Source organism: Podarcis cretensis (assembly GCF_951804945.1).
Source record: "Podarcis cretensis genome assembly, chromosome: 2".
NCBI lineage: Eukaryota > Metazoa > Chordata > Lepidosauria > Squamata > Lacertidae > Podarcis > Podarcis cretensis.
In genome coordinates this window covers 54,047,493-54,062,574 of record NC_137171.1, presented here as the reverse complement: position 1 = coordinate 54,062,574, position 15,082 = coordinate 54,047,493, and the positions used below count along the sequence as shown (strand labels likewise).

General features: G+C 44.2%; 1 protein-coding gene and 1 long non-coding RNA gene across 4 annotated transcripts in view; both read right to left on the bottom strand.

The window, feature by feature from the left end:
• Nucleotides 1–15,082, bottom strand: part of PPP2R2B (protein phosphatase 2 regulatory subunit Bbeta) — a 260,736-nt gene that overhangs the window by 236,495 nt on the left and 9,159 nt on the right. Inside the window, exon 1 of one of the 3 annotated variants that reach the window (XM_079967975.1) lies at nucleotides 11,426–11,748. The exons of the other annotated variants lie outside the window; for them this stretch is intronic. Coding sequence (XP_079824101.1) covers nucleotides 11,426–11,504 — 79 coding nt within the window. The 5' untranslated portion in view covers nucleotides 11,505–11,748. Of the gene's footprint in view, nucleotides 1–11,425; nucleotides 11,749–15,082 lie in introns of those variants that run through there. 3 annotated transcript variants of the gene reach the window in all.
• On the bottom strand, nucleotides 5,431–11,414 carry LOC307211418. The gene is made up of 3 exons (XR_013836438.1): nucleotides 10,311–11,414; nucleotides 7,422–7,521; nucleotides 5,431–5,626 (listed from the first exon to the last, which is right to left on the bottom strand). It is a non-coding gene; the product is annotated as an uncharacterized lncRNA (long non-coding RNA).

The following is a 15,082-nucleotide window of genomic DNA, read 5'->3' as shown; positions in this document are numbered from 1 at the left end:
TCAGTCTGCGCACACACACACACACACACACACACAGAGAGAGAGAGAGAGAGAGAGAAACATATCTTCTCTGGTGGATTGGAAGGACTCCCAGAGCAGATTTGGGGTTATGGGATAGGCATGGGGAAGAGAGGGAAGGGAATTCTGTTGAGTGAGCAGAAGTTCTCTTCTCTGTGCGATGATGTCACTGGATACAACTCATAGTCTTTCCACTCACCATCCAAGATTATGACCCAGCCTTTCCCAACCTGTTGCCCTCCAGATGTTTTGTACTGAACATCCACTAACCACTACAGCACACTGGATGTCTTTTATCACACTGCTCTATCCATACTGTGCAAAGTGAAAATGGCAGCTGCTTGACTTGGTGGATCCCTTATGGCAGGGTGTTCCTGGTTGATGCCAGTCGATTGTGTGATCCTGATGGATCCCCACGCCCAAAAAACAAAAGCAAAAGCTCAACAACTTTGGTGTAGGCTCCCCAAAAAAAGCTCAACAAATTTGGTCATGTTTTTATAGTGGGAGTAGATAGCAGTCTCTTGGAAGTTGGACATCTCTGCCTTATGGTGTCAGCCAGTGTGCACAGATTGGTCAAGAGCTAGAAAGCAAAGTATCCATCGTATTTTCAGAGTAAGCCATCAAGTGGTGCAACCCAGCAGACAGCAAAATATAGCTAGAGACTTTGGGGTGGGGGGATCCCAACTAATTATTAAATCAGTCCTGGCATTTAAGTGTTAGATTAGACCATATATTCACATCTGGTTTGTCTCAGTTTATGCAATTTGCCTGGATATTGGTGCAACTTGAGTCAATTACACATTTTATTTATCTTGTAAATCAAATTGTAGTTTCCCAAAGAAGCAATGGGGTTTTGATCAAAATGTTGGCAAACGTACTAACAGGTAGAGCTGGATAATAATGGGCTAATAAAGAGGCTGATGGTGTCATCTAATGAGACACCCTTAAATAAATAAATTAATAAATAAAACACAATTGCCTATTAAAATCATCTGTTTTCCATTCTGGAGCTATGATGCAATATTTCACTTCTGCATCCCTCTCCTTTACCATGAATGACTTATGAACACTGTCCCTTCTCCACTAGGAGGCAGGGAAGTTCCAATGTTACCACCATTTTATAACTTGTTGTGAAGAACAGGCCCATTCAATGTTTCTCCAGCATTACCGGTATCTTGTTTTTGAGCCAGCCTTCACTCTTAAAAACTTCCCAACTTCTTCACACGATAGGGAGATCATAGTTTGTGCTCCCCCTTGCGAATTTCACACTCCTCAAACTTAATTTGTGTCGTGCCTGAATCCTAGACGGTGATGTACTAAGAAAGGCAGCTGTCTCCAGCATGCACAGAGTGGTGTTCCATCAACCCTGACTGAACAACTGCACCAGTTTGGCTGGCCCCACATCCTTACAATTAAGAGGAGGGGAGCAGGGCTTCTGGGACAAAAGGCATGGCTGAAACACAGCTCAATCCCCTACTACACTCAAAAAAGACTATTCTGCCTTCTTCACTTTGCCTTTACCAGTCTGGTCCTTGTCCTGTCTTACCAAGCTGGTTTTACCCCTTCACAGTCATTTCTACTTATCCATGCCCTTTTCTCCTCTGAGGGTGAAATATACTCAAAGTCGCAAAGTGATTTCATGCTCTTTATTCAGCTCATAGTCCCCTCAAAGTATCTGCTTTATATACATTATTTACACAATGGGCTGCATAAGGTAAAGGTAAAGGTACCCCTGCCCGTACGGGCCAGTCTTGACAGACTCTGGGGTTGTGCGCCCATCTCACTTAAGAGGCCAGGGGCCAGCGCTGTCCGGAGACACTTCCGGGTCACGTGGCCAGCGTGACATCGCTGCTCTGGCGAGCCAGAGCCGCACACGGAAACGCCGTTTACCTTCCCGCTGGTAAGCGGTCCCTATTTATCTACTTGCACCCGGAGGTGCTTTCGAACTGCTAGGTTGGCAGGCGCTGGGACCGAGCAGCGGGAGCGCACCCCGCCGCAGGGATTCGAACCGCCGACCTTTCGATCGGCAAGTCCTAGGCGCTGAGGCCATATGATTGGCTAATTCCGGAATTCTACTATAAGCCAATCAGGTTGTGGATTCACTTCTATCTGGAGCATGATTGGGTGGTTCCTGCCAACCAATCATACTGCTGCATTGTTCTAGGACCAATCAGACTGCTGCCTTTTGGATCCTATTCAACTCAGTACATAACAGAGGGGTTTTAGTCTTCCCTCCCCCACCCAGATTCAATAGCTGTCTGTGATGGTAGCAGCCATGGAGAGGGCAGGAAAGACAATTTATACTCTCTCCTCTGTTAAGGCTTCTTTCTGCAGTCCCAGCTTTTCTAAGCACCTCTAGTTTGAATTCCACCCTGAAATAGTTGCAGTCACACACTGGTTGCACAATTCAGGTCACACAATTATGTCTCAAATAATTTTTTTACTGCTTCTGCTTGCCTGTGTTGTCTTAAGGTCTGAAACAGATTTCTTGGATATTTCTTTTATCAGCTCACCATCTCAGCTGAAAGCTTCTCATTTATTGTGCGTCTTTGAGTTTCCCCACCAGCTCCCCTGTGCCTGTATTGATTGATCTGTAAGGTTGTTGGGTTTTTTAAAGACACATTTGACAGGCAAAATGAAGCACAAGACTATACTCTATTGTAAGTTTCTGGACAGATTTTTCTGTAGTATTGAGCAGCTTAACTTGACAATACAGAGAGATGTGCTGAACTTCAGGAAGCATGATCAGAATACAGAAGATTATATAAAAACCAAGAAAGAGTATTGTAGCACCTTAACGACCAATACATTTATTGGATAACAAGGTTTTGTAGACTAGAGCCTGTTTCATCAAATGTATCAAATGTATCAAATGTATGTTGTCCACAAATTGTTATTAATTCTTCTTATTCACAAGTTTATTGTTTTATATTTTTTGTAAACTGCTTTGAGGGTTGTTGTTGTTGTTTTTTAGAGTTAAGCAGTGTATACATTTTATGAAATAAATAAACAGACATACATATCTGTTCAGAGATGGGAAATGTGGCTGTGAAGTCTCTCCCCCCCCCCACTACAGGTATTAAAGTATAATGGTATAGATAGCAAGATATTGTTAAATGCACCAGGCCATTCATCCATTATCTTACAAATAAACTGGTCTGACTGGTTCAGCAGGTTCCTCTTACAGATTCTAAAGTCTAAACTAATATACACAGGGTCACAGGTTTGGAAGGGATTCATGGGTATCATTCAGACTGACACCCCCCCTCCCCATCCACAACATATAAAACACTATTATCAGTGACAGCAAATGTGATTGGGTCACTTTGTTCTTAAACTTGTTTACATTTGGGTACAAGAATAGTTGTTACATACATGGTTGTGTATGCACTCTGATCAGTTTACTGGTGTGACAGTACCAGATGGAAGGGAGACCTAGGTCTCTTCCAGTGCTAATAAATGACCAAATTGAGGTGTGTGTGCTTGCAATGGCCAAGCAAAGGCATGATCAGTTGGGTCAGGAGCACAGTTAGTTCTCGGCGTATGTCTGGAGTTCTTGTCTCTCCCAAACATGGATGTGTTGTCTATTATTAATGGAGAGAGCCTCTGTACACCAGGGTTTGTGGCTTCAATGTGATTGCAGCAACAGCCCTCATTGCACAGCCACCTGCAAAAGAAAGCTAAGGGGGACCCATGAAAGCTTATGCCAGGTGTTTTCAACCTTCAACGGCTCCCTTAACCAACTACATTCTTTCTGCGGCACCCCTGTGGGGCTCAGGAGCCCAGTTATGTCACCCCTTGTCTGCAGAGCTGGCAGCTTCTCACCCTTTTCAAATACCCTCTCTTGTGGAGTCTTCCCTCAGCCTCCTCTCCTTGGGAGTCCTCTGTGTAGCTGCTGCTGCCACCCCTGGTCTCTGAGCTGCCCCATCCCACCCCAAAGAGAGGAGCCTTCCAGAGGCACCATTCGCCTGTGGAGCTAATAGCCAGGGCTGCTGCAATAAACAGCTGTGCAAACCTTTGGGTGGCAGAGACAAGAGAGGGCATCAGAGGAGGGAGGGAAGGAAAGAGGGACAGAGGCCAGGGTTGCCTGCGGCACCCCTGACCCTCATTCAAGGCACCCCAGGGTGCCAAGGCACACTGGTTGAAAACTGCTATCTTATGCCATGGTGGTAAACCTTTCCCTTTTCAAGTGTCACTAGTTACTAACTTAACTGCCCCTTTGGAAGAAAGCTATATAGCACTTCCAGCAGTTGTAAGCTAAGGAAAATCTTGAGGGTTTGATTTTAAATAGTAATACAGTGGTACCTCGGGTTAAGTACTTAATTCGTTCCGGAGGTCCGTTCTTAACCGAAACTGTTCTTAATCTGAAGCACCATTTTAGCTAATGGGGCCTCCTGCTGCCGTGCCGCCGCAGCACAATTTCTGTTCTCATCCTGAAGCAAAGTTCTTAACCCGAGGTACTATTTCTGGGTTAGCGGAGTCTGTAACCTGAAGCGTATGTAACCCGAGGTACCACTGCACTAGAAAACTATAAGGAAATCTTATTTTTAAATTTTACCTTAAAAACTGAAACCTTTATTCAGCAGTCTCCAATGGCTGATGGTTATGGGGGGGGGGGGGGGAACAAAGCAACACAATCCTATCCATGTCTGCTCAGAAGTCCTACTGAGTTCTATGTGGTGCATATGATTGTAGGCTTAAATAGCCAACACACGCAAATAGTAGTTGTAATTGTTTTTTTGCCAAGCATAAAGCAACACTATAGATAACACACTGGGAAGAATATTTTATAGTGAGATTACTGGAACTGACAAGCAGCTTAGCAAGAACATGCCCCACTTGCTTCTCATAAAATGCTCCAGTAGCTCTGTCGGCACTGCCGGAACAGATAGGATGACAACGCCAGTCTCTTTCTTCCTTGGGACCTGATGGGGTGAATATCCTTGCTTCCACATTATGGGCTGCAAAAAGGCATCACAGCAGTCCCTCCCTACTAGCCTGTGTTCCCATCTCTAGTTTTGTTCCATTTTTGGCCTGCCGTAGTTGGTCCTTATTTCCAGTAATTCCTTATTTCTTGAAACTTCTCTTGCTCTGGCTGTTTTATCCTAGAAAAGCAACATGCACTCATTCATGGAATGCTAGAATCTGATCTGATCGCTAAGAACTCTGCACACATTTGGCTCTCTGGTGCTGTTTTAAAACGTATATCACTCTAGTATTTCTCCCTTCCTTGACTGACTCACCCCAGTCTCTATGGTCCAAAGTCTCTGGCTTACTCCATAGCTCAGTATTTGGATAGGTATGCTGACAAAGGATTTTAGAGTTACACTGTGCTATTCTGGCCCTCTTTCCAGGTGCACCAGATTGAAATAATAAAATGAATATATAGTGGGATTTACTCTGGCAGTTAGTTCTAGTGAAAGATGAGGGAAACCAAGTTTATGGATATCTCTTTGACTGTTCATTGTTAAAGTGGCATCAGCATACTTTGATGGCATCTTCCTAGTTCTGGAATAGACTTCCTCATCTAAGCTGACAGGAATTTCCTGAAAAGCACTACAAGACCTCTCTATTCAATGCAGGGGGTAGGGCAGAGAGAAATCACTGGCTAGGAATAACAAAAGCAAGCAACATTTTACACACATTTTATTTTAACATAGATTCTATAATTCAAGTTATTAAGGTTTGTTTTTACATTAATTGAATTTTTAAGACAGTGGTACCTCTGGTTGCGAATGGGATTCTTTCCAGAGGCCCATTCGCAACATGAAAAGAGTACAACCCACAGTGGCACATCTGCGCACGCGCGGGTTGCGATTCGCCGTTTCTGCACATGCGCGTGATGTCATTTTGCACGTCTGCGCATGCACAAGCGGCAAAACCCAGAAGTAACACTTTCCGGTACTTCCAGGTCACCGCGGGACATATCCTGAAAGAACGTAACATGAAGCAAACGTAACATGAGGTATGACTGTACTGTTACCCACTCTGAGGCTTCTGGGGGCAGGCAGCTACAAACTGGAATAAATTCCTGAAACACCTCCACCAACTGAAGCTATATTTACATCAGGACTGCCTACTGGATACCTTATTAGGGAACATTTATCAGATGCAGAGACAATTGGTTGGGCAAAGTAAGCAGGACTGCTGAATTAAAAGTTTCTCTCTTTGGGATGGTGAGGGGAGGCTCTATTCTACTCTTCTAATGTTGCGTGAACTTTCCTTCCATCTCTCACAAAACTTTTGAAAAGCCTTCCCTTTCAAACCAAATGTTTAACGCACCTCGATTTAAAATTGGTAGGAAACCCAGAGGTCAGATAAGCTAAGTGGGAACGAACACAACAGAGTGGGAGGCAGAAGACGGCACCAGACACTTGCTGCTGGGCTGGCTTCAGTTGTGGTTGTTCTTCATGTGCCCATTGCATTTATAAATGTTGTGAGCTGCCAGTCAAACAGTGGTATATAAAGCCACTAAATGAATAAACCTAAAACTGGAAGCCAGTTCTAGCTGAGGAGCTACTAGACACCTGTCTTCAGTTTAAGGTAATGGCCACAGCAATAGCATTTGTAATATAAATCTAGTTGTTCAAAGACTTGGTGACAATTCCAGTTGCAGTTAATCAGTTTTGTCCCACTCATTTCAACTGAGAATTAAGCATATGCTAAGGGCAGCAATCCTATAACCCACCTATAAGGTAAAGGTAAAGGGACCCTTGACCATTAGGTCCAGTCGTGGCCAACTCTGGGGTTGCGGCGCTCATCTCGCTTTATTGGCTGAAGGAGCCGGCATACAGCTTCCGGGTCATGTGGCCAGCATGACTAAGCTGCTTCTCGCAAACCATGTAAAGGTAAAGGGACCCCTGGCAGTTAAGTCCAGTCGCAAATGACTCTGGGGTTGTGGCGCTCATCTCACTTTACTGGCCAAGGGAGCCAGCATACAGCTGCCGGGTCATGTGGCCAGCAGGACTAAGCCGCTTCTGGCGAACCAGAGCAGCACACGGAAACGCCATTTACCTTCCCGCCGGAGCGGTACCTATTTATCTACTTGCACTTTGTGCTTTCGAAATGCTAGGTTGACAGGAGCAGGGACCGAGCAATGGGAGCTCACCCCGCTGCGGGGATTCGAACCACCGACCTTCTGATCAGCAAGCCCAAGGGGCACAGTAGTTTCACCCACAGCGCCACCCACGTCCCACCTATACCTGAGAGTAAAACCTATTGAGCTTAGTAGATTTTATTTCTGACTGCTGTACACATGCCTTACTTGCTTACTTCACCAAACCTTTATTAGGTATTACAGTGTACGCTTGCCTATAATTGCCCTGTAAATCTCTTTCATTGAAATAAGTGGAATTTGTGTAGGCGAGCCTAGGCATGTTTATTCAGAAGTAAACCTCACTGACCTTCAGGTAAAAACTGCACTTTGGATGGTTTATGTCCTCAGGTCCTATTCTGCACTGTGTTCATAATGTGCTTTTTACCCTTGGAGAGGTCAGGCTCTTACTGAAAATAAATACAGCATATTTTTCTAAATCCCGGGTTTAATCTGACACGAAATTGATTTAATGCTTACAGTTCATTTTCATGCTGTGGTTCAAGACACGTTATAGAAAATAAAATTATGACTGTTGATAAAACCTGTATGTAAAAAGCAATTTGGTATTATTAATGGCCATGATCCAGCCAAAGGAATGTCCTTGTATACTTGCATTGGGATCAATGGGAGAATTATAAATATGGGAATTGAAAGTGCTCGTTTCTGGGTGTAATTTGGTTTGCTGTTGCTTTATCTCTAGATTTGCTTTATATTTTGTACAGTATTCTACTTTTGTATCACCCTAAACCTACAGAAGTCCCACTGTTCTCAGTGGGGCTTAAACTAGTCCTAGGAAAGCATTAAACACCATGTGCCTTTTTGATTACCTTTCATTTCGCTCCTTTGCATTTTGCACACACAAAAGCAAAAGAAGCACATTTTGTGCATTTAAGGATAACCTGAAAGCTATTTTAAGCTGCTGTGATAAAAACTTCAGAGGTATAAAAAGAGCTGAAAGTGAATCCATTTATTCCCTGTATTATCTTGGCATTATCTTAGGATACAGGAAACCCAGTCCTAGCCATGCTTATCCAAAATGATGCCACAAAGGATTCAAAAGGACTTACTAACCAAATAGGTGATCACAAGCAAATCAAGCGATTACCATGTTGTATATCTCTTCTGGCATGAACAAAAGGCAAAGGCCAAACTCATAGGGCAGGACTGATGTAAGCACCGGGTGTTGGTGGTCTCTTTCCACCTCCATTTTCTTATTTAGATAATTAAGCAGTGTGGACACATAGAATATTACTTGTTTTAACGGATGTCATTTTTATATTACTGTAATAATGCAAAGACCAATAAGGGTATTATTATGTTCTCCATATCTACATGAATATGATATCTCCTCCAATCTGTTGGGCTGGTATATTCTTCTGAAAGTACATTTTCCACTCATGCCATGGCTTGGGGAAGGGAAGTCATCATTATATGCCTTTAATTAGGTCTACAGAGATTGGTAAGAGCTGCCATCAAAGCCATGCAAACATGTCACTTCATAGTTCAGCCTGGTATCACTTTGCTTACAATATCTGAGTTTATAAATACCGACTTAGCGAGTGAGATGAAAGAATTAAACAAAAGGTCCCGCCCCCTTATTAAGAAACCATCAGACGGCTAAGCTCTTCTTCCAGAATTCCCTTGGTTTTGTATGGCACACGTTACCTAACATATCAACTTGAAACATTTATTTCTCTAAACTATGGAATACACAGACTGCCAGTTTTCTGTTTGTCCTAAAGTCATTATATGAATCCTTCCATACATGAGCAACCACAATGACCTTGGTGTCTAACAGTCTCATCCAAATGACTCACCAAACTTCCTGAGCTTAAAAAAATCTAATAAATGTTTGGTTGATTCCAAATCTTTACTGGTAAACAAGAAAAACAATGCAGCAGGGATGAGGAATGTGTTACTCCCCAGCTGTTGCTGGACTACAGTATATCTCTCTGCACTAAAACAGATTAAAATTACTTCAATTTTCTAAGCATCTGGGTATGCTTGTCTAACCAAGAATGAACAATGTTTTTAGACTGGATATGCCTAGAACGCAACATAAGATGATCATTCTGAAAAATGGTTTGGGAACAAAACAGAATGTACTATCTGAAGAAAATTGGGTATCATTTTAAGGTCATTTTTGTTTTTAGGATCTGATTAAAGATGATGGAGTTGATTAGCGCTCCTGCTTTTAACAACTGAATTGATTAATCAATTATAAACTAATTTACATAGTGCAGAACCTCAGGGAAGGTCTCATTTAAGAATTCTGAAAGAATGGGAAAGCTTCTCTTAAGCATAAGATAAATGGCTGCAAAAAAGGGGGGGGGAGGGCACCCGGGAGAAACGTGGTAGCTCGGGCATGATGCAGGCCCAGCTCCGCTCACAGAGTCAGCGCATGCTGCTTGCATCCTTGCTGGCCACCCTCTGGCCACTGTGAGCCATGCTGCTTTTGGGAGCGGTGCGCTGGGCTCCGGGGTGCTTGGGGCTTGCACGCCACCTTGGGCTCTAGTGTGCCACCCCCAAAGATAAGTGCTGCCGAGAGCACCCCACCCTCGCCTCTCCTAGCTACACTACTGCAACACCTGTGCTCAGAGATCTGCAATGGTTGTTGATCTGCGAGCCACATAATATCCGTTCCACATTTGTAAGAACTTGGGTCGCTTTGTGTGGCAGCGGAACTCCCTGCCTAATTGAGAGCAAGCAGGCACCTTCACTGCACGATGTTAAAAACATGCTTGTTTCGACAAGCCTACCAAGCTGAGGTAGTTTTTATGTTTCAGAATGTTAACTTTTGTTAAATAAATAAATGTGTGTTGGGGGATAGAGAAACCTGTGTGGCTAGAATTCAGCCTACTGGTCAAAAATCCATCACATCCTTTGCCTCAATCACATTTGGCTTCTAGGCCTGCCCACGACTGGCATGCACCTCCCCCTAATGTCATCAAGAAGGAACGCTGCCCTCGGGCTGAAAAAAGGTTCCCCACTATAAAAACAGTTTATTGGATTAGAATGATGCCCCATGTGACCCAAGTAACCTGCTCAAACACTTAAAAAAAATTAAATACTTGGATAGCCGATATGGGGACAATTAGAGGCCGATCTATTGCCTATCATTTACTTCCATCTTCTAGTCATAAATTACCAAGCTAAACTAAAGTGGCTTTAGATGTAAAGATTAAAGACAACTCACTATTGGATTGTGCTCCTAGTTCTACTTATTGCTGCTTTAACATTTAATTAGCTGTAATTATATGCTATGGTCTGCTTGCATTCCTGTCTTGACAGCATCAATCTCCGCAATACTTAAACACTCATTTAAAGCTCTCATAGGGATGGTTTCTACTCTCTGCTACATGGAAAGAAACAAAATCTACACTGGGGAAAAATCTCTAACACTGCTTGTAAGTTTTAGAACTTAGATTCTTCTTGCAAGCACCTTCTATTATGACTAAAGAAAATGTGATTCTCCCCCTTCTATCTTTATATAGTATGACAGTCTCAGTATTACTTCAATGGGTGTAGGGGGGGGGCAGAGAGGAGCAGCTGCTCACCCCATAATCAATAAAAATACATAGCAAACTCAAAAATAGATAGCAAACTTCTGCCCCTTCCAAACAAAAATCCTGACTACCTCCATGATTACTTCCTGTACATCTATATCAGTTATTAGAGTGTGGCATCAATGGCAATTCATAAAAATTTCTGACAGCAGATCATGCAAACTAGTAGTAGAGAAACTTGCCCCAGAATGGCAAAAGTTCCTAGCATTCTCCCAGGCTCCAGAATCCTGAACATTACTTTCCCTTCCAGTCTTCTCAAGTTGAAACCTTGGCAAAACAGATTGCATATACCTGATCTGCACAGCTAACCTCCCACCCTCTCCCCAATCTGTAAACAGATTTGCACGATATGTTTTCGATGGAAACCCGGCCTGCAAAGGAAGTAACTAAGGTGTGGGGGATCGTAGTCCTGCAGTCCAGAAGCCCTTTCCGATGCTGTAATGTTTTGCACCATTCTCCTTGATAAATGGCTGACTCGCCGGGAATATCGGGCCGCCCCCCACCCAGGCCCCACCGATTCCTCAAATCTTGTCGCAAGGCAAGCTTTTTTGCTGGCACACGCCCCCCCCCCCCCCTCGCACGCACTGGCTGCAAAAGGCAATGTCAGCAGAGACAGGGAGGAAGGGGGAACGGAGCGGGGGGGGGCAGGCTCTCCTCCCACTTTCCCTCTTTCCCCTCCCCTCGGCTCTGATCCGCACCTGGCGTCCCACCCACCATCCCGCCGGCGCTCCTCTCCGACCTGTACCTTCCGTGTGACAGCTGGAAGACAGGATGGTGTTGGGAGGTCTGAAGAGGTAAGGCAGGTAACGGGAGAAGCATTTCATCTTCCGGCGACAAATATGAAGAAATGAGGGCTGAACGCAGCCTCCTCAATCCATGAGGAGGAGGAGGAGGAGGAGGGATCCTCAGGCTGGCCAGGGAGGCTACATGGTGGACGACGGCGCAGCGCGGCAGCCCTCCCGGCGGAGCTGCAGGGCGGCGGGAGCGAAAGCGCCTCGGCGGCGGCGGTGGCGGCGGCCGGACCCCATTTTGCCATCAGCGCCCGCGAGAGCCGCCTCGCATTTCTGCCCGCGCCCAGCAGCGCCAACTCCGGAGCCCCCCGGCGAGCGGGCCGAGCGAGGCTCCTCATTGGCTGCAGCGCATCGGAGCAGGATTTGCTGACTAAGACCCTCCCGCCTGTAAACACACGCGCGAGGTGGCGGGAGAGCGTCTCGCGCCTCGCTCTGCTCAGCAGGGCGCGGAATCGCGTCCCGGACTCTGCGGAGAGCCCTGGGCATCAAAAGACGTTTCCTCCGCAGGGGAAGGGGGGGACCTGTTACAGAAAGGGAAATTCCTCCGCACGTTTAAAGGTGCTTGACTGGTCGAGAAGGAGCTGCCCGCCCTTCCCACCGCTCCCCTTATATTTTGGGGTGGTGGTGCTGGAATGGCTCATAGCACAACATGGCTACCGGTAGAAGTTGTTTAGATTTTCGGGAGGGAACTGGAGAATCTGAGTTCATGGATGTAAAGTAGGGCCTGTTTCCAAGTTAGGGCACAGAGGACTGCAGCTGTGCAGCGCGAGCTCCTGTATGTTTACTCAGAAGTAAGCCCTACAGTATTTCATGAGGTTTACTCCTAGGAAAGTGTCGCAGGACAGCTAACGAACAGTGCATATCTAGCCATGCATGCTCAAAATTAAGTCCTTTGTGACTTGTTCCCTTGGAACCGGTGATACTTACCTTCCAGGTAACATGAATAGGGTTGGGCTTCAGGAGACGGAAGAAACTTAAAATCAAGGGTCTACAGTAGACTTTGGTCAAATGTTATAACCAGCTTCCACCTTGTCTTTGCAGAAATGTACATAGGGATTGCAGTTTCAATTACTTTTAGCATCACAGTTTTGTGCTAATATTTACACAGCATAGAAGAAATAAGAGCGGGGGGGGGGATAATATTTAACCTCTATATAGTGCCTTTCTCACATCCATTGCATCCATTGCATATACAGTCGTACCTCGGAAGTCGAACAGAATCTGTTCCAGAAGTCCGTTCAACTTCCAAAACGTTTGGAAACCAAGGCACGGCTTCCGATTGGCTGCAGGAAGCTCCAGTTCCAAAGAACGTTTGCAAACCAGAACACTCACTTCCGGGTTTGCGGCATTCGGGAGCCAGAACGTTTGAGTCGCAAGGCGTTTAACTTCTGAGGTACGACTGTATTTTCTTAAATAATCTTCACACCCAGGTGAGTCAGTGATATTACTTCCATAGTACATATGAGACAGTGGAAGCTGAAAGTTTGTTACTTGCTACCTAAGGAGGTTGAGGCAAGGGAATGACTGAATGACTCCATGGTGTCAAAGGCTCACATTCTAAGCCACTGCACTAGATTGTTTTAAAGAGTCTAGAAAGGATTTTATCGCAATTACATTGGTTTATCCCTGGTATTTGCTCAGAAAGATCAGTATGCCCATGGGACTTCTCTTCCTGGTTCTAATGGCTTTGGGGGTGATGTTGGGGTGAGGGGAGGCTATTCCCATCACAATGTGCCATAGTTGCAAACCTGCTTCTCCTTTCTCATTGCAGAAATTTAAAATTTCAGAACCATGCATGCTAATTGCTTACATACAGTTAATATTGCATCTAGTTTGACCCTAAGGAACTTATCACCCTCTTGAATACTACAGTTCAGATCCAGGACATGCTGGTTGAACATCTTCTGGGTTTTCTTGACACAAACAGGAATGTGCTTAGTAGCCGCGTGCATAAGTAGAAATGTGATTTAAAGAACAAGTATGCAATAAACCAAGTATTAATGCATCTTGAATTGGCACTTAGTACTTCACACAGATTATCTTAAATATTTTATATACACCTGGATATGAAATTATATTCATTCAATCTCTTTTTCCTTTTTTAGTACTACTCAAAGCATTGCCTCCAGCTTTCCTGACAAATAAATGTGTAATATCAATTCAAGGAAATTATCACTGCTTGAATCTCATTTGTTTAGCACGGTCAGCTTTGAAATTACCTACTGTATTTGATAAATGGAAAGTGCTAAGAAGGACTTACCTAAGACATTGTTTATGCCATTGTTTGGGGGAAATTGGTTGAAATATCTCTTTGGAAACTGGATTAGAAGAGGAAGTAGTATTGAAAGAAAGCATAACGAAAAATATGTACATTTGTCTTCAAGAGTAATATGAATAAATAAAAATAAATAAATAAATAAAGGGTTGGTTTCCAAGACACAGGATCTCAATAATTGTTCCAGATCAATACTGAAATGGTTTGGGTTTAGCTTTAACCTGAAATATATGGGGGGTGGGGGTGGCATGGGCGTAGCCAGGATTTATGGGGTTTTTTTGTTGGGGAGAACCTCAGTCAAGTATTTTTATTGATTTACTTGATTTAGGGGTGCAGCTGCCCCCTGTCCCCCTTGGCTACACCCATGGTTTTTGGTCTACCCTAGAACACATTTATTGATTTAAATCTGCTCCCCTAAACATTGCCTGTCCTCTCCCTCCACCCCAAGCTACAGTATATATAATTGGTGGTTTAGTTTTCCCTTGGAGTAAATTCACTCTACTTTAAAATCATATTCACAAAAATAGCCATAGTCTCATGGTAGCTGGCTCTTACTTAATTATTTAGGCTGAAATTTTAGGTTGCATTAACTAATAGCACTTTACTCTCTATGCAAACGGCAGAGTGCAAACTGTGAAAGCAATTAGCAAGCAGCATAAAAAGAAGCCAATGAAGTTGGGCTCACAGCCAAATCCAATGATATTGTAGAGTCAGATATCCAAGGTACCCAAGATTTTAAATTGATTCCCAGCTGTCAGTAATATGTTACAAAGTTGTATACATATACAGTATACAATAGCATCCAGAAATCACTAAAAAATGAAGGGTTGTCTGCTAACACAAGAGCCCTTACACTAGCAGATGGCAGAGTTTAAAAGTTGTGGAACAAAGGACCCCATGCAACTGTTGGAATAGTGGAAGCTTGTTGCAGGTATCTTCAGAGAGCTTTTGAACCCTAAGCAGAATGGGACCCCATTTTGAGAAAGCAGGCTAGGATCTGACTCCAATGGAGGTGTGGCTGGATCCTTCAAAGCAGCAGCATGGGAGGAAAAATCTAATGCTAGCATCTGGACCAAACAGGCCTGAGTCCCTACCTTCGGATCCTGCCCTGCCTGAGGAATTAATCCCCTTCACTCAAAGAACTTGCATCTTCATGCCAACCCATCAATGCAGGCAACATGCCTGGAAGGATTTGTCAGAAAGAAGTGCTCAGTTTCCAAGCCAGGGGCTTGCCCCTTTATAGCCTTTGGAACTTTCCATGGTGCTGACTTGCCTCATGTGCCCAATATTAGGACAATAGAAATGCAATGGCTCAAACAACATAAAATCATCCCAG